This window comes from Mustela nigripes, chromosome 17 (assembly GCF_022355385.1).
Source record: "Mustela nigripes isolate SB6536 chromosome 17, MUSNIG.SB6536, whole genome shotgun sequence".
NCBI lineage: Eukaryota > Metazoa > Chordata > Mammalia > Carnivora > Mustelidae > Mustela > Mustela nigripes.
Window position 1 is genome coordinate 7,131,883 of NC_081573.1, and position 27,342 is coordinate 7,159,224.

The 27,342-nt window shown below is 45.9% G+C and overlaps 1 protein-coding gene across 1 annotated transcript in view; it reads right to left on the bottom strand.

The window, feature by feature from the left end:
- Positions 1–27,342, bottom strand: part of ARHGAP35 (Rho GTPase activating protein 35) — a 125,958-nt gene that overhangs the window by 41,273 nt on the left and 57,343 nt on the right. Inside the window, exon 3 of the mRNA XM_059383281.1 lies at positions 20,008–20,152. Within this exon, the coding sequence (XP_059239264.1) occupies positions 20,008–20,152 (145 nt within the window). The remainder of the gene's footprint in view (positions 1–20,007; positions 20,153–27,342) is intronic.

Sequence of the window (27,342 nt, forward strand, 5' to 3'; positions counted from 1 at the left end):
GGGCGCCTGGGTGGCTCAGTGGGCTAAAGCCTCTGTCTTTGGCTCAGGTCATGATCCCAGGGTTCTGGGACTGAGCCTGGTGCGGTGCTCCGCGCTCAGCGGGAAGCCTACTCCTCCCTCTCCCTCTGCCTGTTGCTCCCCCACTCGGGCTCACTCTCTCTGTCAAATAAATAAAATCTTAGGGGAAAAAAAAAAACCAGTTAATGTATGAACTACGAAGATCCCAGTAGGATTACAAAAGGTTTATTTTTAAAACTAAACAAACAGGGGGTGCCTGGGTGGCTCAGTGGGTTAAGCCGCTGCCTTCAGTTCAGGTCGTGATCTCAGGGTCCTGGGATCGAGTCCCGCATCAGGCTCTCTGCTCAGCAGGGAGCCTGCTTCCCTCTCTCTCTCTCTGCCTGCCTCTCCATCTACTTGTGATTTCTCTCTGTCAAATAAATAAATAAAATCTTAAAAAAAAAAAACAACTAAACAAACAGGTTCTAAAGTTCATATGGAAAAATAAACAAAAGCAAGAAAAGCCAAGAAAATCCCAAAGTGGCTACCTATAAAACTACAATAAATAAAATAATGTAGTTCTGGCACATGGATTGGATGGGTAACTAGCTAGCTAGATCAATGAGATGAGAGGGTTCAGAGAGAAACCCCAAGAAATAGAAGAATCTGTATATACTACAAGGGGTTTTTCAATCTGTGGCAGGAAGACAGATGACGCACAATACAGCCAACAATGCCGTCACAACTGAAATAATGCTGCATCTTCCACAAAATGAATTTTAGGTAAAAAGAAAACCATAAAGTACTAGGAAAAAGTTATGGCAGACTTTCAAAAATAATCCTGAGTGGAGTAACCCTTCCTAAATATATCAAAAGTCCAGAAGCCAAAAGAAACAAGGGAAAATCCAGCTGTGAAACAAACAGAGGACTATCTTCTGCAGGGAAGAAACACTGCAGTCCAACAAGGAACAAGGACCCCTGTTGCTTACACACAGAGCAAGGGGGAGCACATGCGCTTAGGGGGCCGGGGGCAGAACACTGAAGGAGACTTGCTTCTTCAGTGCACACTGTCCTGCATTTCATAACAAACACATGATAAAACAGTTAACAGGAGATGAGCTCGTATTCTACAATCATCTTTTCTACTACTCTGGGTTGATAAAGTCTCCTCACTTTTGCGAAATAACGGTCTAATAGGTAGGATGAGCTTTTTACGTTTTTATTTAAATTTCGGTTAGTTAATATACAGAGTAATATTAGTTTCAGCTGATCTGTCTAATAGACAGTTTATAAACTTTAATGTCTTTGTCTGGCAGGACAGAAAATGCTTGGCAACCTAAATTACCACCCAAATGCTGAGGGGACCTTACTGGCCCCCTACATCAGAAAGTCTGGAGCCCCTACAGCACAGGTAATGATTATATGGCCAACCTCTTAATAGGCAAGATATGCAAGAAATAAGACCAAAGCTGTAGTAATCCGGCTCCTTGCTCAGGAAAGCATGGCTGCCAATCACTGCTAATTGTCTTGGTGTCAGGACAGGGTCTACCCTGCAGGACCGTTGATTAGAAGTGCTTCAGCACATACCTGTTCAAGAACAGGTTAAGACCTTACCTCTCAAACTGGGAGACCAACACACCTCGAGACAAGAAGAGTCACAAAGTTTTATAATTTACAAACGTGTTGTGTGTGTCTCTCCCTTTTTTTTTAAAAGTAGTCTCCACGCCCAACATGGGACTGGAACTCATGGCCCCCAGAGATCAGGAGTCACGTGTTCCAGCTACGGAGCCAGCCAGGTGCCCCTCCATGTGTCTCCCTTTTGATCTTTGGTATCAGCCGTCATGGAGCATAGGTAAGGCAGACAGCAGCTCCACTTTGCACTGAAGAATTAAGGATAAGAGAGATGAGATGACTCTAGCTCTCTCCCTTGGGTTCTCATAGTCTTTTGTACAAAGACATGTCCCTCCTCCTAGACCTATTCGCCCATTCCCACTTCTTAACTCCTCAGCGCAGGGACCATGTGCTATTCCCCAACTTCCGGACTACTGATGGTGCTCACTCACTGCCTGAATGAGTGAATGACACATGAGAACTAAAAGTCAGATGTTCTGATGCCTGCACCGGTCACCTTGCCACTGTACCAAAATGGTTACTAGGTCTAACTTCCCAAATCTGAAGAAACTGAGAAAGCCTATTTGGATGAATAAACCTAAGCCATATATTTGATAGTTTAAATCAGACTTAAGAAAAAAAGATGAGGGATAGTACCATCTGAACAACAGTATTAGGAGGTCTGCTTTTAAGAAGAGCTAAAAATCTATCATTAGTATGTTCCGTGGTATGCCGTTAGTCAGTACTCTATTTGCCAAATGTGCAGAAATAACTGCTCAAATCTAGAAGGACATATGGACATATTAAATTACTGTTTTTATCATCAACCCCATTTAATAGAATAGGAAGCTGAGGCTCACATAAGTTCAGTGCCCTGCCCGCAATCACAGAGCTAATGAGGTGGCAGAACCCAGCCTGGCACCCGAGTGAATGGTCCCGGCGGCTTATTCTCGACGGCTCTGCTGTATTCGCTTTCTTGTTAAATGATGCTCGTAACTGGGTGGGGCAACATTAAGGCTCCTTTTTACTTTCAAAACTTCAGATCTTTCAAGAACAAAAGTCTGACAGGAATACAGCGACTTCCACTTTATTAAAAAGATAACCACTTTCTTTTTCAGGTGGTTTAAGGGGTTCTCCCCTGTAATCTTGCTTGTATTATTTAAATGATGCATAAATCTTCCCTCCGAGATCATGCGGAAGAGAAAGCTTCCTTACCTAAAATACAGGAAATGTGAAATAGAGATGTTCAGATGAGGAAGACACTGTTGACCTTACATAAATGCTGCCAGGAAGGCTGTGGCAAGGCTACCTGTGCGTGGGCAAGGGCCGGCTCCTCGGGGGCTCTGCAAGGATGAAATGAAGTCAAGCTCCCAGTCCGGACTGGGCCTCCACAGTGTTAATTATCTTCTTCATTATTGTTGTTAAAACTGCTACTATCACATTCCTGCCATCAGATGATGTGCATCTCAGCCTGTTTCCACATTTTCCAAACTAGGCTGACTTTTCTTTAATACCCTACTGTGCCGCCCGTGATCCTTTCCCCAAAGCTAGTTCGCATGGATTAGGGCAGCTGAGAACCAAGGGGCTTCTTAGAATCAACAGTTGTTTTATTTAGTGCAGTTCAGTTCATGTATTTTCAGCTGCCTTAGTGATCTAGTTTTAGTGATATTAACACAAAACAAAACAAAACAAAACAGCAACAATATGTAACCTACATTTTTAAGACTCTGAAGAATTTTGCATCTACCAGAGTTGGGGTCCTCTACTCAGTTTATTGGTTACAGAGGAATACACACTCTCTGCCTAGGAAGCGAAGTACTTCATTCTAGATTAAGTTTGTACAAAACACTCTCTTGCTGCCACCAGCCCAAATGCTGGCTCTTGACAACCACAACAGAAGTAAGAGTTTTCTGTTGTGGTTTTTGAAACACCAAAAAAAAGATCACAAAGCAAAAACACTGGTTGTAGTCGCAGTTATCAGGAGCTCTGGACTACGTACTAGAAAGGTCTTGTTTCAACCAAATTGCAGCTTAGGTGAAAAGATAAATTGTGTGAGTTTGTTATTCTTCAAACTGCTGGGAGGCCACCAAATTCAAACAGCCAAAGGACCCCAGCCAAGAGTGAAAAAGGCAAACGGGTGAAATCATGGGGCCTTTACACCATCTCTGTTTGAAAAAGTAGGATTCAATTGCCTGATACCCAAGTCCGCTTCCATTTCAAACAAACAAACCACCTGAGAGCCAGGCCCTGCACAAAAGAGTGAGCTTATCTTTTCAGACCAGGATTCTCAAGTGGCACTCTTCCATGTCTCCTACCAGTCTTAGGCCTTCTGACTTTCTCTGATGCCTCAATTCCCATTCTTACTGACCTAGTTGCTCTCTTCTAGCTACGTGAACACAAAGATCCCTGACTGCAGTCGCTGGAGAGCCAGGCCCCATGGGGATGCACACCCCAAGAAAGAACTGGCCCCTAACTCAAGGATCTTAGGAGCTCTGGTGCCTCTGTCAAGGCCTGGCCATCTGTATTCATCTACTCAGGCTGCCGTGATAAAATACCAGAGACTGAAGGTCTTGAACAACAGAAGCATATTTTCTCATGATTCTGGAGGCTGGGAAGTCCAAGATGATCAATGTGCTGGCCGATTCGGTTTCTCCGGAGACCTTTCTTGTGTCTCTCTTAGAAGAACACAAATCCTATCAAATCAAGGGTCCCACCCTCATGGCCTTATTAATCCTAATTCAAGGCAAAATGTGCTATAAGAGATGCATAGCTAGGGTGCGAAGGCTTTAGAAACAGTGGGGATTTATTAGGTGCCCCTGCATGTTGGGGGGACGTGTTAGCAAAGACCGGAGGCATAAAACTGGAAAATGTGAAGAAAGAGGAGGTTGGCAAGGCAAGCCGGGCTCAGCAGCTGCCCCATCTGCTTTCTCCCAGTTCTGGCTCTAACCCAGGCTCTCCCCCACCCCCTACCCACACTGAGTTATACCTCCATCCTTTCAGGTCTAAACTAAGGATCTAGGTCAACCCATGCCAGCAATACAGAGAACTAGTTATATATCCAGAGAAAGGAAGCGCAGAATGCAGGGAGATCAGCAGAAGCACAGGAAGATCAAGAGCCTTCAAATCCCCAAGGGTCAAGACTGTTCTCTACGCAGTGGCCAGGGTTACTTTACCAAGCAAAAGCCAAATACAGTTCCTCCACTTAAAACTCTCCAGTGCCAGTGACTTCTTACCTCACTCAGTAGAGGCCAAGGCCCTTACCAGGAAATGTTCTACTCTTAGGAATTTCACTCTGGCTCTTCTATCTGTCTGGAAGGTTCTTCTCCAGGTAATGGCATGGTTCCCTCTCTCATTTCCATCAGGCTCTCATCATAAGACACTCTCCCCCAGCTCCCCGTATCTAAAATTTTAACACTTACTCCAGACATTTCACATCTCACTTTGCTGCTTCATTTTTATCCTCCCAAGCACTAATCACCAAAATTCATTATATATATTTTATTTGTTACTGTCTGTCTCCCCCACTAGATTAAAATGCCTGCTGCATGAGAGCAGGGTTGTTTCTTTTTTTTTGAAAGATTTTATTTTTTTATTTAATAGAGAGATCACAGATAGGCAGAGAGGCAGGAGAGAGAGAGGAGGGAGAAGCAGGCTCCCTGCTGAGCAGAGAGCCCAATGCGGGGCTCAATCCCAGGACCCTGGGATCATGACCTGAGCCGAAGGCAGACACTTAACCCACTGAGCCACCAGGGACCCCGACTGCAGGGATTTTTAACTGTCTTGCCCAACACCGTATCCTCAGCGTCTCAAACACTGCGTGGCACACAGTATTTAAGTGCTGAGTGAATGAGGACAGGATCCTCACAATTCTAAGTACTCTGGGTCCCTGGAACTCTGGAACCAGGCAGAGAAATAAATGCACAGGGGACTACCTCCCTCAAGAGTGAGGTAAAACGGAAGAGAGGACAGCTCTGCGGAAAAAAAGATTCCCAAGCCTTTATCACAGGTCAAATAAGCATGGGGAAGATCTAAAACAAGAGGCTGCCCATGAGGAGTGAACACCTAAACAGGGATTCAAAAGCAACCCATGAAAGAATCAGAGGATAAGCAAGAAGCCAGCAATGTTGATTTCAGCACAAAAGAACAAGGAGGGCTCTCCTTGCTGAGTGTTCCCTACGTGCCAGGCCAAGCAGCTGATATGCACGATCCCATTCAATCTGGGCAATCCTAACAAGGGAGGTATTACCATTAGCTGCATTTTACCCAGGAAGCACAGAGCTCGGAGGCTAAGGCAGTCGAGTTAAGAGCAATAGCAGAGCTGGAATTTTAAACCGTGTGCGATGCGTTTCAAAGTCCACGCGTGACCTGCTCTGCTCTCTGGCCCTCAGGATCTCGGAAGGGAGAGTGAGTCACTGGGCTATTCCCCCTCCCTGCCTGAGAGAGAAGCCTCCACCAGACCTCAGTGGTGAAGGGCACAAGGCCCAGTGGGCAGAGGGGCCTGGCAAACGAGGGCTCCCACAAGGCTCAAGGGAGGCCTCCCTGGAGTGGAGGGTGCACCAGGGTGTGCCTTGGACAGGGTCAACAGCAGCACCAGAAGACGCAGCAGCGGGAGCAGCCACGAAGGCTAATTATCCCCGCTGACCCGCCAGGAACTCTCCTAAGGTCTTTAACCTACTGAAGCAACCCCACGATTCAGAGCATTACCATCCCCATTTTACACTCAGGAAAATGAAGTCACTGCTCAGGTTAAATATTTGTTCCCAAGGAGCAGAGCGGAGATCGGAATGCACGCACTTTGCTCCAGGTTCATCCTGTAGAGAATTATTCTGGCACAAGAGAAAGTGGGGGAAAAGGGCTGCCCAAACCTACATGACACGTACATGACACATGTGCACACGGTCCCCCCGGGTGTGTGACAGAAGTCCTCCCTTGGCTTCTCTGAGGCCTGTCCCATAGTTACTAATAGCAGTTGCGTCCTGTACTCTCCCCATCCCCACCTCCTGCCTTCATCGGCCCTGATGTGTTTGTTGCCAGGCTGTCTCCCAGAGGCCTCTGATCTAATGGCAAGCATTTCTCCCCCAAGATGCTACCCTCAATTAGTGGTGAAATTTAAATCTGCCACGCAGAAAGCACTCTGCTCATTTACCCAGGCAAACGAGCTAAATCAGGAGGAAGGTCACAGCTCTAAGTATCTGTCAAAGACCATTTTTAGAGAGGGCTTCCATTTGCGTGGAGAAGATGAGGGCCACCTCTGACCTGCAAACGACGCAGACAAGCTGAATTACAGCCGCAGCCCTCAAGCCGTGGCTCTGGGGCTCGGCACTCGCCCTCAGCCACCCCAGCTCGTGCAGCCTCACCTTTCCTCCCCTCACAAACTGCCCCCAGGGCTGAACCTTTCATTTTGGAGTCTCACTGGTAAGTATCAGCAAGAACACCTCCTTATCTGCGGGGCAGAATAGCCAAAGCTGAATCAGAGAGCAATGCTCTGCAGTGGGTCGGCACGCAAACGCCATGGGGTTATTGCGATCTGTGCTAACCACAGTCTCAACTCAAAACCACAGACAGAACGCCGGCAAAGACAACAGTGACGTCACAAGGTACCAGAAGAATTCAAGATTCTTTTAAGCCAGACCCACTTTGCAAACAGAAATGATACAGCTGCTAAAAGAATATGAGAGACAGCTCTGTGGACCCACACCCGCCCTGGCCAGAACCAACACTCGCTCCTTAGAAGACACGAAACACAAAGGCACGGATAGGGAGTGAAGGGAACTCTTACTGCTTTAGCTCACAGCTTCACAGATGATTATCCCTTCAGGGACTGAAAGGTCTTTTAAACCGTCATGCTCAACATGCTGAAATCAATTATTAAAAGCTGCCTCACTCTTGGTTTTGTACTTGAAGCACAAGAGTGTGCAAACACGCACCAAAATTCATGTACAAGAATGTTCCCAGCAGCGCTATTCACAGCCATCCCAAACTGGAAAGCACCCAAATGTCCACAAAGAGCAGAATGAATAAACAGATAGCGATTACTCGTATGATGGAAAAGCACACGAGGAGAACAGTCTCCAATCCCATGGCTGAATTTACAGATTCGACCATGGGCCGGGTGACTCTCACGGACATGGCGCAGAGAGACAGAAGCCACACACCAAACCGCACATTTGGTACGAGCCTACTTTCAAAACACGAAAAGACAAGCTTACCCCATGCTGTTAGAAGCCAGGAGAGTGGTGATCCCTGGCAAAAGGGTTCTGTGGGAACTACTCACCTTCTGTCCCCCGAACCGGCCACACAGTGGTGCTCGGTTTGCGGCCGTTCACTGAGCTGTAATTTAATGACGGGTGTACTGTGCTTTAACGAACGCTATACTACAATAAGAAGTTTAAAAAAAAACTGTCCCTAGTCGCTGTCCCGTCTCATCCCCAACTGTTCTGGGGAGATGTCTTGCTTGGGTTTCTACAACCACAGCAAGTCAGCGACAGGCGCCGCCAAGATACCGGCTACCACCAACTGAATGATTCCTGGGGACCAGGCATCATGAGAGAACGTCACAAACAGGAGTGCATTTACTTCTCAAAAACTCTCTGAATGAACTATTTTTATTCCCAATTTGGAAGAACAGAAAAACAAAGCTTAGCCAGTTCAAGCTGAAGGCCGGCTACTACCTACGGAAGTCAGGATGCCAGGGGGTGACACCAAAGCTTAAGGTCCTACCGCTGGGCTATCAGAATGGGAAACGTGTTTATGTTATAAATGCTGAAGTTACATTAGGCCCTCAAGCTGTTTTCTTTTTCATGCCACTGACCTTTTTGATTGAGTCCAGGCCAGCTGTCTTCTAAGAGCTATCACATTCTGGACTTGCCTAATTGTTTCTTCATGGTAAGATTCAGATTATGCATTTTCAGCAAAGAGACACAGAAGGTTTGGTTGAACTAACAGTAGGGGTGCCAGGTCTGGTCACTTTGTTAAGGTGGTAACCCCCAGATCTCTTCATTATAAAGGCACATTTCCCCTTGGTAATTAATATGTCGGGTGATATTTTGAGACTATGTAAATACCAAATTCCTTCAGAACTGTTCCCCAGTGATTTTTTTTTTAAGGTTTTAAAAATTAACTACTGAGGTATAATTTATATATGATAAACTATATCCATTTAAGCGGTACAATTTGATAGTTTTGAATATGCATACGTGCGTGAAATCATCACTACAATCAAGATACAGAATATTTCCATCATCCCCACGTTTTTCCCATGCCTCTGGCCATCAGTTCCTCCGGCCACTCCTTGCTCTCAGGCAACCACTGATCTGTCTGCTATCGCTATAGATTAGTTTGCATTTACAGAGCTTTATATAAACGGAATCAGAATTTGCAGTCTTTTGTGTCTGGCCTGAACCACTCTCAGCATATAATGCTTCTAAGATCCAACCATGCTACTGTATGTAACTGTAATTCTTCCTTCTGACCCCTGAGTAGTGATCCAGTTGATGGCTGGATCAGTGTTTATTCACCTGCTGACAGACACTGGGTGGTTTCCAGTTTGGGGCTCTCATGAACAAAGCTGCTAGAAACGGCTGAGTACAAGTCTTTGTGTGAATATGTTTTGTTTTCCTTTCTCTTGGGCAAATACCTAGGAGTAGGATGGTTAAGTATACATTTAGCTTCCAATAAACTGCCAAAGTTTTCCAAAGGGAGTCTACCTTTTATATTCTTATCAGCAGCGTATGACGGTTCTAACTGCTCCATATCCTCACTTGGCCCTGTCACTCATTAAATTCTCCAGTGATTTTATTTTTTTAAGATTTTATTTATTTATTTATTTTGTCAGAGAGAAAGAGAGAGCGAGCGCAGGCAGAGGGAGAAGCAGGCTCCCTGCCGAGCAAGGGGCCCCATGCAGCATTCGATCTGAGCACCCTGGGATCATGACCTGAGCTGAAGGCAGACGCTTAACCAGCTGAGCCTCCCAGGCATCCCTCCCCAGTGATTTTAAAATCCAATAATGTTCCTTGCCTGAATTAATTGTGCATTTGTGTGATTATGTCTAACTCTCCCACCCCAAACATCATGGGGTACACTTTAGTTCAACCCAGTTCCTAGCATATAATAGGGGCTTCATTAATATAAAGTCAGTAAATTATCTGTTGAATGAATCTGCAGACTTCCCCCCAATCCCAACAAAAAGACAGTAAGCTAAAATTTTTAAGACCTACTAGTGACTTCTCAGGAAGTTTCTAACTTTCTTTCATTCTTTTTTTTTTTTTTTTTAAGATTTTATTTATTGACAGACAGAGATCACAAGGAGGCAGAGAAGCAGGCTAGAGAGAGAGGCAGGCTACCTGTTGAGCAGAGAGCCCAGGACCCTGGTATCATGACCTGAGCCAAAGGCAGAGGTTTTAACCCACTGAGCACCCCAAGTTTCTACCTTTCTATAACCCTTGGTGCTGTGTCCTATATTCTACTAAACCAGAGAGGTCAAGCTTGACCTGATTCTGCTGCCCAACAAGGAGCAGTGCCCCAGAAGGCAAATACAGAGGCCCCTCTTGCATTACATATAGCCTGCTTAACGTGGGCAATGAAAGTTGTGTGGCTCAATTCCAGGCCCTGAAGGAAAGGGGTTTGAAAAGAAATATAATGTTAACTAGAATTTAAATAAAAATTTGAAAAGAAAAAAAATGGCTTTTCAAAAGCCATGCCCCAGCCCTGTCCCTGGGTGAGAGTCGGTCTAAGAGCAGTGGAAGAGACTATTAAGGGTGCCACCTTCTCTCTGGCCAGACTAGCCCTGACACTGGGGTCTCCCTACGGCTGATAAAAGATGCTGACCCCTCCCAAGGGCCCGCTTCCTGCTGCATCTGGGTTCTTCGAGCAACAAAACAATCTCTTGTGAAATGAGGTGGCATATGCCAAGTGCCCAGTACAATGCCTGGACCATAGCAAGCTCTCCATAATGTGTCAGAAACAGAAAGCGGGGAGAGTTAATATGATGGCAGGCCATCTTTGGCATTATTATTTTAAACAGCTGCCAGGCTCCCCTGGCTGCAGGGACTTTCTCGTTCAATGGGGACAAACTGAAATTAAGATACACTAACAAAACCATGGCCTACCAGTTGTTTATACCGTATGGTCTGACCGCATTATAATTCAAGATGTAAAAGAGGGGCCTTCCGCCCACATGAAACTGCTTCTCCTTGGGAACAATTTCTTTTCTCAGCCCTCTGTGGCACTTGCTATAGGAACTGGTCACCTCTTAATAAGCCAAGCAATAAAGAAAGGGACTATTAGATGGGAAATCATTTTTGCTACTGCTGCCCCACCCCCTCCCACTCTGCCAAAAGGAAAAGGTTAAAGATCATAGAACGAGGGGCCAAGGAGGTTTAGTCTTACACATTATTCAGAAAAATCATTCCTAGGGAATGCTATTTTTAGTTCATGGCTGACAAGCGAGGCCACAGGCCCTCGGAACACATGCAGTAGCGCCCAGAGGAGCAGGGCACAAGGCATTCAGCCTCCAGGATACGAGACCTTCGGGGACTGAGGGGCAGGGACACTTGGAAGCTCCCTCAGGGGGTTTCTCTGCTGTAGGATGTGGATGTTTCCCCCTTCCCACGCTGTGGCTCAAAACTGGTCCAGAGACCTGGGATTTAAAACCATTCTGCAACCACAGTGAGGTATATAGATGGCACACTTAGCCTGACAAATTTTTCTCATATTCTCAGGAAGACTGTAAGTAGGTTCTAAAAGTAACTCCTCTGGCGAGATGAACTCTGGACAGGACTGAATATTCCTACTTCCTGCTTTGCAAAGGAGAGCACAGATTAACTTGGCCAATGTTCTCTTTTTACTCAGGAGTCACACTGCTGTAGAAGGGAAGCAGGGGCTCCACTGCCCTGACAGTTTTCCATGTGGAGGGAAACTGGGGGAAGAAAGTGTTCTAGCCGGAAATACAAAGTCAGTCTGACCTCCAGCAGTGACCCCAGAGCAGCTGCAGAAGATCCAAGCTCGCTTCCAGCCTGATCCCATAACTGGAGCAGAAAGTGAAAAGCTGTGATCCTATTAGCACAGCAAGCACAGAGATGGTCTCTGAGCCTGCGCTGGGCTCAAGGCATCTGCAAATCAATCCAAAAGCTGTTCTACCTCCTGGCCATTTCTTGAACACATTCCAATTTTAGGAAGTATGAAACAAGGGTAAGTGAACTGGTCAGAAAGCTCGGGGTGGGGGGGGGGGGGCAGATGCAATCGAAAATGAACCTCCCACTTGCAGTGCTGGAGAAGACCTAAGAATGTGGCGCTTTGGAGAGGTCCAACAGGGTCCTAACAGCAGCAGCAGCAGCAAATTTTGAGGTGAGAAAGCAGTGATCCTTTCCTTATGGTCTGTGTCTAGGAGGAGCTGGCAATTTACTCACAAACTATGAGGAGGATACAAGGCAGTCACAGGCACCTGCCGCGGGCCACCCCTGGAATGTGGGGTTGCCGGCAAACAAAGCTTCTTTCCATAGACTCTCCAAGGTGCCCCCACCCCATCCCTGGCGTCCATCTCTCGCCACCCTCTTCTCAGGTCAAATTTAAAATGAATTTGGCCTGGAGATGGAATCATAAAGATGATGCCGAAGGTATATATGTGTAAAAGTAAAACAAAATATAAGCTTCAGAATGGTAGGCACATGATGTCTTGTGGGGGTAGTATTAGCAGAAAACGTAACTGAACTATTTCAGATTACTTTCAGAGATGGGGATTGTAAAGGACTGTCACTTTCTATTTTATATCTGTATTTATAGTAACTTTTTACTGTGAGCAACCTGATGATTCTTGTAATTTGAAAAAATATTAAGGTGACAGGATGGTTCGAGTTGTCCCCATTCACAATGCTCACACTCCGGCCTCTTGAACCCAAGGTCTCAGCAGGAAGGTTTTTGGCAAGGCTGCTGTGAGACTGGGGCGGGGGCAGCAACCCAGGCCCTGAGGCACACAAGGAGAGGGGCTCCTTTCGGGATTTCTTGCTGGATTTCATACCCACCATAGTAGGCAGGAGTGTGAGCTCCCAAGCATCGGCTTTGAAAGTGATGATGCAGTATTTTATGTGCCAGGACAAGCAAAGTGCCCAGGTGTATGAGACAGACACAAAAACTATGACTTTCGACTGAACTGCTTAGGACAGACCCTGCAAACACATTTCATTTGCAGTGTCCTCTCCAATTAGCCAGATGAACTGCCTGAACTGCCACATGGAAACGAGTCCCAAGACGATTTCTATCATGAGCAAGAGAGGGAGACGGGATGGAGAGGTCAGGTGTCAGCAGAGGCTCTTCCTAAGTGCAAGTTCAGTGTAAGTCAGTCAGACCTGGGAAAACACCTAATCCATAATTCATTCAATCATTCCACAAAGTCTCATCAGTCCCAGGCCTCTGCTCAGCCGGGAGCCGCACGATGAGGCAGCCATGGGTGGTGTCAGAAGGGGGCTACGGACGCTGAAGGGCTACAGACAGCACACCACGCGAGGTGACATTCTAGCAGACGACTGTCTAGACTTCTCAAATAAGGTTATCATTCAAAACAGAACAAAACAAAACACATCAAAAGGCAAAGAGAATTGTTCTGACCTGAAGGGACAAAGGAAGCAATAGCCAAATGCACTGTGAACACTGCTTGGATCTCAGAGCAAAGTCTCAGCTGTAAGAGAGAGTTTAAGCCACCTGAGTCAACTTGAACACGGACTGCATGTGGAACACTACTGAACTAACGCTATCATTCTTGAAAGTGATAATGTCACTACAATTATAGAGGAGAAACTCCTTAAGCTAAGGGATATATGCTGAGATTTTTAGGAGTGAAGTGATGTGGGATCCATGGCTTATTCTCAAATTCAATTAAAATTAGGGGAAGAAAGGGCAGATGTGGCAAAATGTTAACCCCCAGGGAACACTGAGTCATTATCATACCAATCTCTCAACTCTTCAATGGGTTTTCCTACATTCCGTTTAGAAGCGGGGGAGAAAGCCAAGTTACAGGTATCTCCAGTCACTGGCAGAGCCTGATGGGCAGCAGAAAGCAGCAGCAACTGTGCTGGCGAAGCGGCCCCAACAAGCAGCACAAGAAGCCCGTGCCTGGGCTGCGGGCCACACGCAGCGCCTCAGGCAAGTCTCCCGAAACCTCCGGGGGAGTCCATGGAGCCAGGGCCTGTTATCACCCCCAGTTTACAGATGAACAAATGGCAGAGCAATGATCCCAGACTTGGTCTAACTGCAGATCTGAAGCTCAGTATCATTACTCCAAAATGCCTGTCCTAGCTAATCTGCTTCTTTAAGTCCATCAGGAGGAGAAAATGCCACAAGAGTCCCCAAACAGGGGAATGCTTAAATGGTCTGTGATCCAGGTACTTCCTAGAACATTATGCAGCAATTACATGTCATGTTCTTTGAGGGAGATCCCCTCTGCTTGCTAGATGGGACATTGCCCGATTCATGAATACTTAAAACCTGTTGCTCTTCAAATTAAAAGAAAAAGAAAAAAAGTCATATTTTCATGAAGTAGTTAATGACAGGGAGCATGCTCACAAAGCAATGTCTGGCTTAAAAAGCAGTGATTCTCAAAAAATGGTCCTCCAATCCACCTCTAGGTCACTGAATCCTTTTCCTGCAGGAAAACAGGAGTAGATAAGCTGGTAAAGTCAGGGCTCTTTCGGCTCATCTAAGTTATGCTAGAAAATTTTTAAGAACTATCATACTGCAGCAGGGGCACCTGGGTGGCTTAGTCGTTAACCATCTGCCTTCAGCTCAGGTCATGATCCCAGGGTCCTGGGATTGAGCCCCGCATCAGGCTCCCTGCTCAATGGGGAGCCTGCTTCTCCCTCTCCCACTCCCCCTGCTTGTGTTCCCTCTCTTGCTGTCTCTCTCTATCAAATAAATGAATAAAATCTTAAAAAAAAAAAAAACAACTATCATACTGCATACTCTGACTTATGTAAAAGTAAAAACCAACACACAAACGCAGAGCAATAAGGCTATCAGGAACGCAGCAGACCATCAACAGTGGTATTCACTAAGTGGAAGGTCAATGAATCTTTAAATTCTTTCTCACAGTTTTTAGCACTTGTTGAATTTCTATGAACATGCCTCAATTTTATGAAGAGGAAAAAAATTCTTTTAGGGAAAAGAGCACACAACCCCCCTGCCACACACGCTAAATTCATAGATACCACATTTAAAATACTTCTCTCCTGGGGCGCCTGGGTGGCTCAGTGGGTTAAGCCGCTGACTTCGGCTTAGGTCATGATCTCGGGGTCTTGGGATCGAGTCCTGCATTGGGCTCTCTGCTCAGCGGGGAGCCTGCTTCCTCCTCTCTCTCTCTGCCTGCCTCTCTGCCTATTTGTGATCTCTTTCTGTCAAATAAATTTAAAAAAATAAATAAATAAAAATAAAATACTTCTCTCCTAAAATTCTACTAAGTACAAACTAATGCGGGATGAGGGGAAGTATGTAACAAAATTTAAAGGCAGGAAGGCAAGCGGGCAGACAGGCAGGCAGGAGGGGATGGAAGAAACAGTGGAATCAAGATATTCCAGGTTGAAGACCACTTACTTAATCAACAAGTAATGCATATCGTGTGCCACACTCAGAAGAACAGAAAAGCCTACTCCCAGCAAGCTGAAATGTGCCTGAGAACTACCAGGGAGGTCACATTCAAAGGGCTACTGGTGGTGGGGGGTCTTGGAAGAAGGAGGACAAGTTCCAGAGGCAAGGAGGAACGCGGGATACAGTTCATACCACACGAAGAACACATGCAAAGCAGAGAAATACAAAGAAATTCCGCTGGTGGGAATGCAAGCTGGTGCAGCCACTCTGGAAAACAGCATGGAGGCTCCTCAAAAAGTTGAAAATAGAGCTTCCCTATGACCCAGCAATTGCACTACTCGGTATTTACCCTACAGAGGTAGTGATCCGAAGGGGCAACGTGCAGCTGAATGTTTACAGCAGCAATGTGCCCGATAGCCAAACTATGGAAAGAGCCCAGATGTCCATCGACAGACAGATGAGTGGATAAAGATGTGGTATCTATATACAATGGGATACTATGGAATGGAATACAGCCTTCAAAAAAATGCAATCATTTGCAACGACAGCCATTTGCAACGACATGGATGGAACTAAAGGGTATTATGCTAAGTGAAATAAGTCACTTTCTCAGTCCGAGAAAGACAATTACCATATGATCTCACTGATATGTGGAATTTAAAAAACAAAACAGAGGATCATAGGCGAAGAGAAGAAAAAATAAGACGAAGAAACCAGGGAGGGAGACAAACCATGAGAGACTCTTAATCCTAGGAAACAAACGGAGGGTTGTTGGAGGAGTGGGGGTGGGGGGATGCGGTAACTGGGGGACAGGCATTAAGGAGGCACGTAATGTGATGAGCGCTGGGTGTTATAGAAGACTGTTGAATCACTGACTTCTACCTCGAAAACCAGTAATACATTATATGTTAACTTAAATTTTAAAAATTGGGGATAAAAGAAATTCAGCTTGTATTCTCGTAAAACAATTTAAAAATTAATGCTTGTTGTATTAATGCATGTTGTATCAGAACATGGGGGAGAGGAAAGGAAGAATGAAGGGAGAGAGGGACAGAGGAGAGGGCCAGGCAGACCGCCGTAACAGTACTATATATGGGAGGGGGCAAGACTGTGGCCTGCAACTGGGAGGCAGAGAAACAGCAAGAAGAGCTTTTTGGTGGGGTGCCTGGGTGGCTCAGTGGGTTAAGCCTCTGCCTTCAGTTCAGGTCATGGTCTCAGAGTCCTGGGATCGAGTCCCACATCGGGCTCTCTGCTGGGCTGGGAGGCTGCTTCCTCCTCTCTCTCTGCCTGTCTCTATCCTTACTTGTGATCTCTCTCTGTCAAATAAATAAATAAAATCTAAAAAAAAAAAAAAAAAAAAAGAAAGAAGAGCTTTTTGGTAGAGAACTTCGTGAAATCAGGAGGGACTGCAGAGCGTGATGGTGGGGAAACGGAAGTGAAATGGAGGAGACAGAGCTCAGAGATGACAAAGCAAAAGTGACTTAGACATAGACTTGGGAACTGATTGGAGATGACCCTGCAGGTTTCTTGGTGACAGGGTGGACAGTGGCACAGTATCACAGAGCTTTTTTTTTTTTTTTTAAAGATTTTTATTTATTTGACAGACAGAGATCACAGGTAGACAGAGAGGCAGGCAGAGAGAGGGAGAGGGAAGCAGGCTCCCTGCAGAGCAGAGAGCCCGATGCGGGGCTCGATCCCATGACCCTGGGACCATGACCTGAGCCAAAGGCAGAGGCCTTAACCCACTGAGCCACCCAGGCGCCCCAGTCTCACAGAGCTTTAAGAAAAGCAACAGCTTGGTAGTGGCTGGTGGTAAAGCCTTAAACCCACAAGTATTCACAGGCAGAAGGGCAAGAAGAGGCCCAAGTGCATCCGTGGACAGCAAACCGTGAGTCACGGGCTGAGAGTGAGAGAAGCAAGGTGGGTGGGGCAGGTCGAGGCCACTGACATGCTCAGCTAGAGGACAGGTGGGTGACGTCCCTGCACCTCGGGCTACGGCAGGTGAGCCACGTGAGGAGATCATTCACACGAGGCTCCCAGAAAAGGGAAAGCTCCCCCTGACAGGAGAAAAGCAACTAATACATGCTGAAGGAATCAGGGAGTAACGCTATGGGGAAAGAGTAGCTTCGTGCACACCACCACCTTCCCCAAGGCATCAGCGCGAACGCTGCCAGTGACGGACAACTTGACGTGCTGCGCCACACGGTGTGATGTATCGAGAACACAGCATCGCTTCCCTGCTGTTTCTGCCCAAGGTGCAAATACGAACCTAATCATGAAGAAAACAGCCCCAAACCACCAAACTGACGAGGAACCTACTACAAAATAATGATCTGTATTCTTGAAAACTATCAGACCCATGTGGCGCCTGGGGGGCTAAGTTGGAAGCATCTGCCTTTGGCTTGAGTCATGATGCTGGGGTCCTGGGATGGAGCCCCACATCGGGCTCCCTGCTCAGCGGGGAGCCTGCTTCTCCGCCCCCCGCCACTCCCCTGCTTGTCCTCTGATAAAGAAATAAAATCTTTAAAAAACAAAAAACAACAATAAATTATCAAGGCCATGAAAAATAGATAGGCTAAAGTGTTCTAGATTAAAAGAGACTGGAGGCTTGACAACTAACCCTATCGTGTGGTGCAGGGTTAGGTCCTGGACCAAAATAAATTTGTGTTTTGCTATGAAGGACATGACTAGGACAATTGATGAAATAAAGATATTCAGAGACTGGGTAGGTTAGTGCTGGGTCGGTGCTAATGTCCTGAGTGTGACAGCTGCTTGGTGATTATGGAAGAGAATGTTTTTAGAAAATACACACAGAGACAGTTAGAAATAAAGGTGCATCAGATTTGCAAACTTCCAAATATTTCAGAAAAAAGATACAAATAAATATGCAGAAAGAATAGTGTGGGGAGGGCGCCTGGGTGGCTCAGTGGGTTAAGCCGCTGCCTTCGGCTCAGGTCATGATCTCAGGGTCCTGGGATCGAGTCCCGCATCAGGCTCTCTGCTCAGCAGGGAGCCTGCTTCCTCCTCTCTCTCTCTGCCTCTCTGCCTACTTGTGATCTCTCTCTGTCAAATAAATAAAATAAAATCTTTAAAAAAAAAAAAAAAAAAAAGAATAGTGTGGGGAAACTGGTAAAATCCTTTTAAGGAACCTGGGAATTTTTCTAACTTTCAATTTGTTTAAACTTAGAATTTTTATGCCTTTCCAGTAAGTCTAAAACAAAAAGTTCAGGAAAAAATGCCCCCCCCCCCCCGCCGCCCCCGAGCTGACACAAAGTGTCTCTCTGAAGTGCTAGGTCAACAAGTACAGGCTTCAGTCACCTGAATCAAATCTCTGTGCAGATTTTCTCCTTACCCAAGGGAGAGGTGCCAGAGAGAAATGGACATAAAACCAGGGTCAAAAAGAAGGACAGGGGGCGCCTGGGTGGCTCAGTGGGTTAAGCTGCTGCCTTCGGCTCAGGTCATGATCTCAGGGTCCTGGGATCGAGCCCCGCATCGGGCTCTCTGCTCAGCAGGGAGCCTGCTTCCCTCTCTCTCTCTCTCTGCCTGCCTCTCTGCCTACTTGTGATCTCTGTCTGTCAAATGGATAAATAAAATCTTTAAAAAAAATAAAATAAAATAAAATAAAATAAAAAGAAGGACAGGGAGAAAAGGCTTTGGGAACAGAATGAACTAAACCAAGCTGCAGATGTGCTACGATTAGGTGAAGTGCTTACTGTGACTCAGCCCTGGTGTGTTGCAGAGAAAACTCTGGAAAGAACTACAAAGTCTTTAGCAGGCTTCAACTTGAAGCTTATTTTCCCTGATTTGGCACATCCTAAGTAAATATTAATGCTGTCGTGCAGCTTAACAGGATGCCGCTGAAACTGCGTGCAGAACCTGGGACACACGCGGTACTGAGCATCGCCACAGAGAACACTGGAATCAGAGAGACACAGAGCAAGGCTCTAACCCCAACCCTGGTTTCGAATTAGTGTGAGCCTGTGTTCCTGAGCACCCCCGTCAATGCTTCACAGCTAACAGAACCATGGGCCTGCGACACCGGCTTCTCCAAGTCAGCAGCTCCGAAAGCACCCGTGAGAAAACCGAGGGAAACAGCATGAAAACGGAAGCTCCAAGGGTTTCCAACGAGAGACGGAAGAGACACATCACTGGATCCCACTAAATGAACAAAATGGATGTTTTCAACACAGGGAAAATCTCGTCACTGCAGGAACAATGTGGAATACATGAAGACGGATGGCACATTAGCACCAAGCTGTCAGTGGACTTGAAACAGAGCTGCCTGACCAGAAGATGGCCAAGGATCCTCTCCGGTTTTTGACCTCAGGGGGAAAAACAAAATCTGTCAGTAACAAATCTCAGGCACCTGCTCAATGGCCAAGGGCTGTAACGGTCACCACCATTCCTGCACTGTATTAAGCCAAAGTACACTAGTACACTAGCACTTGTGTCCAGTGTGGCGCTGGGGACACAATGCTAATATGATGACACTTCCTCTGCCCTCGAGCAGCTGACAGACCCGTAAGGACACACACCAGTGGGCTGCCCGCTGTGCCAGGGAGCTGACAGAGCTCAGAGGGGCACCTCACACCAGCCGCAGCCGCAGTCCTGAGAACCAGAGGCTCCGCACACTGAAAGGTTGAACAGATCCCATATGTCAGCCTCAGAACCACGCGCAGATGGAGAGCCGTCCAGATGGCTAGCTCCTTCTCAGAAAGCCTCTCACATTTAAGGTGAGATGATCCCAGAGTCTCCAAATGGCTCAGGCCCCTAGAAAGTATCCCGCAGGCAGTGAAAGCCGGCATCAGTTCTGAGCGGCACTCTTACCTGTGGCTTCGATGTACTCAATACACCGCTCAATAAAAACAGGGATGGGCTTCTCTGGAGTCACGACAGTTGTCAAGGGCACCCCAAAGTAGTTACTCTCCCAGGTTGCCTTTGTGATGGATGGCCGGGGTTTGGGCTTTGGTTTCTGTATAGGAAAGAGAAAAGAAAGCACAAAAATAGAGTGAGTATCAACTCAACAGCTCAAACATTGGTAAGGCTTCTAGAAGGGAACTCACAGTGGTATGGAAACTGCTGGAAAGACTCTGAACAGGATAGAGACCCACTCGTTCTTCTCACTAATTTTGTAATTTCTAGCCTCCGAATATCACACAAGATGCCAGCAAGCTGACACACAGTCACACCTCTGGTGTGAGACTGCATTATCAAAACAAAGGTGTTTATAAGAAGCAGGCCATGTTTAGTTAATAACAATGAGATGACTATCCATATCCTTTATCAGGGGTGCCCTGGAGTAAACAGGAAGTTTTCCAAACATCCCACATGGATAATGAATGTTATATACTCAAAGATGGCTAAAATCTTTAAAAAGATAAAAGACAGAAATGAGAATGAGTAATTTCCTCATTCCAGAAAAGAGAGCATGCATTCAGCTGGGGCTGAAAGCTGCAAGGGAGACCCTCCTTTGCTACATTGGCCTGGGTTAATCCTCAGCCGTTTAGGAATGAGGGAAGGGTAAAACCAACTAATCAAACAGGACAAAGAAAAGAATACTTTGTCCCTTGCCCAGCAGGTCCCTTCCTACTACGATTTGAGGGCTCACTAGGTGCCAAGCAAGTCCCAAATACTACTTCTTTTAAACCTCAGGACATTACACTTTACTGAGAAAAATGTCCCACACACCCGCCCAAATGACACAACTAGTAAGTGCCAGTGCTGGGAGTCAAAACCAGGAGGGTTTGTCTCCAAAGCTCATGCTCATAAACACTACTGAGATACTCTTCCCAAACTGATCAATCCTTTTATTTTGAAGCTCACATGAGGAAAAAATGCTCTAAACAAATGGTCAATTTCCTAAAAGCCACAGAAATAAACCTGAAATTTTGGCCTTTCGGTAAAATAGCTAGGTGAGCATCTTTCGGTAAAATATGTGAGGAGGAGGTTAACCAAAGAGGATCAAGGTAAATGGATTCAGGTGAAGCTCCAGCAATACAGTTTCATCTCCAAGTTAATGAGACCAAATTAGAAGAGCAGGTATAGGGGCATCTGGGTGGCTCAGTCAGTTGAGCACCTGCCTTCTGCTCAGGTCATGATCCCAGGGTCCTCAGCTACTCCCCTTGCCACCCCCCACCTGCTTGTGCTCTCTCTTGCACATACTCTCTCTCATATAAATAAATAACATTTTAAAAAAAGATTTTATTTATTTATTTGACAGAGAGACACAGTGAGAGAGGGAACACAAGCAGGGGCAGTGGCAGAGGGAGAAGCAGGGCTCCCTCAGAGCAGGAAGCCCAAGGCGGTGCTTGATCCAGAATCCTGGGATCACAACCAGAGCCGAAGGCAGATGCTTAATGACTGAGCCACCCAGGTGCCCCCAATAAATAAAATCTTAAAAAAAAAAAAAAGAAAAAGAGCAGATTTAACAAATGTATACAACCTATATAATTTAAAAGCATTTAGGGGTGGGGCTCCTGAGTGGCTCAGTCAGTTGGGCATCTGACTCTTGACTTCAGCTTGGGCTGTGGGATCGAGCCCCACCGCAGGCTTTTCCCTCAGAAGGGAGTCTGCTCCCCCCCCCCCACTACCCCTCCCCTGCACTCTCTCTTGCAAATAAGTAAATTTTTAAAAAAGTGTTTAGGGGAGGGGCGCCTGGGTGGCTCAGTGGGTTAAGCCTCTGCCTTCGGCTCAGGTCATGATCCCAGGTTCCTGGGATTGAGCCCCGCATCAGGAATCTCTGCTCAGCGGGGAGCCTGCTTCCTCCTCTCTCTGCCTACTTGTGATCTCTGTCAAATGAAAAATAAAATAAAATAAAAAAAGTGTTTAGGGGATCTTTGTATAAAATCCACTAAAGGGGACATCCACCTAGCTAACCTGACCACCCTAGGTCAGCTGACCCTGACCACCCTAGGTCAGGGTCAACCATTTCTCTTTCCTTATCCTGCCCATCCTCATTCCTTCTGGTACCTCTATTTATACTGGGAACAAATCACTTCCTGTTTAGTCTGAGATTCTTTGAGGACTTCCTGTGCAAACAAGTGGCAAAAAAAAGAACAGTGAGAATAAAATGTGCACGAAAGAAGGAACAAGCCCTTGTGGGCTGGGGTCGGGCATTATCTGTAAGGAACACCCAAAGGCAAAGACAATCCAGTCTTCACAGAGCTGGCTAACTGATTCAGTCAGGAAGATGAGTGCAATGGAAATGGATCCTAGAGTACCAGAGAACCATGCCCTCCACAAGGCCTACCCCTGCCCCTGTCCCGCTCCCCATGAAATCAGCCACACAGTCTCTCAGGTTGCAGGGAGTGACTGCCGCTATCTCTAGGCTCTGACCCAGACTTTTCACCAAAGTAGTAAGGAAAAGCAAATCGATGATTTATGATGTATCTTTACATGAGATAATTTAACCAATCCAGACTCTCTAGACTCGGGCATCTTCTACTTAGAAGAAGTACAAGAGAAAGAATTTAAGGGTTGACATCTTAACAGACCTGGGTTTGAATCCTGAGAGACAAGTCCTGTGACTCTGGGCAAGTGACTTTGCATCTCAGGGACAGTACCTCCTCACAGAGGGGTCTGAGGGTGAAATGTGTGGGACCTGGCTCAGGGCCTAGCAGACAGTAGTCATAATTTGAGGAAAGAGAGGGGGGGACTGCTTCTGTTATCACACACTGTCGCAACTGGCTAACCATGAGTCAAGCTATGGTCTCCCTTAAAAATGCCATACAGTTTAAATTATTAGCTCTAGAATCTGAATATACAAGGAAGCCCGTCTGGATTCCAGCGACATTCTTTTTATCAATCTCAATCCTGCAGAATTCGCCTGTCAAAACTAACACAACAGCAGCACCATGCTTCAGTAAAACTGATGCTTCCAAATAAACCATTAAAGGATTTAAAAACGGAACTTTAAGAGAAGCTGCAAAGAAGCAGCTTTTCTAATCACCATTAAGGTCTTCTAACCAGAGTTCTAGTAAACAGATAATAAATTTTGATCTTGTACTTCTTCTACCTTCTCAATACTAAGACAAGATGAGGTGTGTTCTAACAATCTAAGTTAGCTAGAAAATTTACCCTCCATCAACTGAGTACTACGCGCCGGACCCCTGCTTACGTTCTTTAGGTTTCATTCCAGAGTCAAAACAGATCTGTACGTGTGGGTTTTAAGAACCCCATTTTACAGATGAAGAGGCTGAGTCCTAAAAAAAATTCAGTTACTTGCCCAAGTCAGTTCTGACTCCAAAACCTGTGTTCTGAGTCACTATGATTTGCTGCCTTCCTCTGAAAGTTCCCGGGAGAGGCAGAATGAGTAAACGGATAAAGGAATAAATGATTATGAGTACACTGACAACCTGATTGTCAGTACACTGACAATCATAATAAATGATTATGAGTACACTGACAATTTCTAGGGTAATAAAGACCCCCCTCACATAAAATCTCAGGGATCTTTAAGCTGGAAAAGGAAAGAAGAGAGACCTATGCAGTTATTTCAAATAGCTACAGAACTATCCACTGAAAGAAATCATTTTATATGGTCCCAAAGGGTTATGTTGGGAGAGATAAGAGGAGAACACAGATAGGCAATTTTGGCCAATATAAAGAGAAATTAAAAAAAAAAAAATCCCCAGCTATTTAAAAAGGAAGGGACTGCTCTGTAAATACTCAAAGCAGAAACCGAATTACCTGCTACACCCGTTGTCAAGGAGATCCTGCCATGGAAGTCCACATTGGACAACTGCCCTTATCCCCCTCACCCCAGAGAATCCAAGATCTAGTTCAGTGCTTTTATTTATTCAGCGTACAAAATGCGGGAACGGAGAGTGAGCTGTCGCAACAGCACCAACTCACCTTGCTAAAGGACATGGATTCTCTCATATTTAAACTGTGATTTACCAAATGTCCAAACACCTCCGAGAAGTAACTGAGGGCTCTGCAGGGTGTCACAAAATTTGGATGGGAATTCTTGCACAACTAGTTCTAAACCTTTCCAGTAAGGAAATCAGACGTCGTGGTGCACACGAAGAGGTGGGCCAGATTGCTGATGTAACAAACAACACATCAGGCACCTGAAGGGTTACTGGGCACATGTCAGATGGAAACGCCACTCTTTTGAGTGGCCTGCCAGCTGTCTCAGTCCCCGGTCAGACATGGGTCGCTCATTATGGAATCCCTGGGGCACTCAGAGCAGCAGGCCCCTGGAGAGGAGAAAGTAATACCATCCTAATATCAATCTTCTTTTGAGGGCTTTCACATAGCAGGCTGAATGGAAAAAGGCATCTAGCCAGAGGAAAGCAAACCCTGAGAATAACTGACACATCTGCAGTTCTCAGTTGAGTCTTACTGGGTCGGAAACGGAAACTGGTGATTAACTAGGAGTGGCCCCGTGTAGGACACTGCTAGGTACTCTGCACAATTATCTGAAACCTCACCACCATCTTCTAGGTAAGGGTTATCAGCACCATTTTATCGGCAAGAAAATGGGCTCAGAGAGATTCACACCCAGCACTGAGAGCCCGGACCCAGGCCTAGTGATCTATGAACACCAAAGCCCCTCTCTGCCCTACCAGAACTCCATGATGGGATGCCATGACCAAAACAAAGCGCTGGCTCAGTCTGAGCCACCTTCATCTGTCCGTTGGGATAGATACATTTTTTGAATGAGTGACAAAGTCCATTGTTCTTTACTTCAATTTCCTCAAAAACATGCCTGATTCTTAGGCTTATAATACCCAGGTGGCAAAGGAAACAAAGAAATGAACCAATCGTTTACACCAGTTTGGCACTGCAAAGAAACAGTGACGAACTTGCCGCTGGCCCCTTGGCTTCTGAAACAAGGAAAGAGCATCAAGGGAAACTCCCAACTTTGTCGGACTCGGAAAACATCTGTCACCTGCTTGTGGGGTGGCAAGCCCACTCCATGGCCCCTCCGAGTCCACAGAGGCAAGAAAAAGGTTAGGAAGCCAGCCAAAGAATGAGAAGCTTCCATCGGGCTGCAAGATGAGTGGGTTCCAGGGCCTGACATGCAGAAGGCACTCATTAAATTTCCTGAATGAAAACAAGTTTCCAATAATGCACAGCGCCAATATTTCTTTATATATTTTTTTAACTTCAGCTGAGATGAGGACGATCTGTGTGTGTACAAAGGCTTTTTCTTCTCCTAACATAGTGTTTGTTGCCCTCCTGAAGACATGAGAAGGTGAGGCTCAGAAGGTCTTATTCATAGCGACAGTACACCCCAGACTCCCTTTAAGGAAAAAAAAAACAGCGAGGTGATCGATTCCCTACATCACTGTGTGGACACTAAATAAAGGACAGTCATTTATGTACACATACAACTATGTTCCTGCTGGAGTCAGTTCCCAGAGAGCAAGGATCTTAGCATTTCTCTTTTTAAATGAATTATGCCCGAGGTCACACAGCAAACTAGCAGAAGAGCTAATACTGCAACCAAAGTTCTCTCTCACTCTCAACCAATTTATAATCCAATCAGTAAGAGATGAGATACATCCCTCGCAAATGAAGCCGATCTAGGTATCAGATGAGTTAACAACTGAGCCACAAAGAAAAAGAGAGTCTCCCAAGACTTCCAGTGGGGAGGTCAGCCATTCTTTCTGGATAAAGAACATTCTATCTTCCGTGGGAATAGCAGGTAGTTATTTAGTGACCCTAAGCTGACAACCTCGAATACTCTCCTGGTTTCTATAAAATACCTTCAATACATATAAAATTACTGATCTAGACTTCAGAGTCCGAAAATATGATCACTACAGTTGTACCACCTAGCACAGTCTTTTAAATGCTTGGTAACCCATCTAATGAAGGAAATAAAAAACAGAAAAGAACACAAGCTCTTGGAGTCTTCTTCTTCTTTTTTTTTTTTTTTTAAGGACAAATGTCAGGGACCTGGGTGGCTCGGTTGGTTAGGTGTCTGCTTTCAAATCAGGTCATGATCCCAGGGTCCTGGGGCTGAGTCCCGCATCAGGCTCCCTGCTCAGTAGGGAGTCTGCTTCTCCCTTTACCCTTTACCCCTGCTCGTGATCTCTCTCAAATAAATAAATAAAATCTTTTTTTTTTTTTAAGATTTTATTTTTTTATGACAGAGATAACAAGAGAGGAAACACAAGCACGAGGAGGAAGCTGGAGAGAGAGAAGCAGGCTCCCTGCTGAGCAGGGAGCCCAATGCCCGGGGTCAATCCCAGGATCCCGGGATCACAACCTGAGCGGAAGGCAGATGCTTAACAACTGAGCCACCCAAGCACCCCAATAAAATCTTTAATAAAGGACGAATGCCATATGCTGAATGTAGTCTGGAACAGGGACGGTGTCCTCTAAACGAGGACAATTTTCCCTCTCTAGAGTGATTTTTAGCAAAGCCCGAGAGAGAGAGACACAAACACACACACACATACAGGCACGCCCGCAGTTTGCCAAGTTGTGTAGTGGGAGACCCTGGACTAAACCTAAGTGGTAGGAGTCAGAAAAACCAAAAGATTCCATACACTACATTACTACAGGTTCCCCACAAAGCACCTTCTTGCATTCTATATTCAACATTCCAGCTTTCTGATTAGCAACAATTCTCTCATAATTTCCAATAGATCTTCAAAAGAACCTTTTCAAATCAAGTTTCTCACTCGTGCCCTAAATGTATGCTTGGTTAACTGGTGCTCCCCCTTCTGGCTCTGCAAAAAAAAAAAAAAAAAATCTAAGCCCAAGTTTAAGAGAAAACCTGATGGCGTTCTTATTCTCACTGGCAAAGCCCGTTACGAAAGCACAGATGCTTACTAGACTTGGGCTCCGTCATGCTGGCAGTCAGTATTATGACCCAGTCACGCACTGTCTTGGAGCATCTTTATTTAGGGATAGAAGAGGAAGTAGCACAAAGTCTCAGCCTTCCTAGCATCCTTAATCCTCTGCCATGATGGAAGAAGAAAGACATGTCATCCCCTCACAGGCCCCAAATAAAGTGAGACCACAGCTTTTTTGCTCTAGAAAGGTGTGAAGTCTGGCAAATCTGGGTCACTCCCTGCCGCTGTCTCAGACTGAATAGCCAGTGCGACAGGGGCTAACTAGAAAGGAGGGCCCACCAGTTCTAGGAAAGTTTTTTACACACATCCTGCCTGATCCGACACGTACTGGATTTGGACTTCTCAGAGT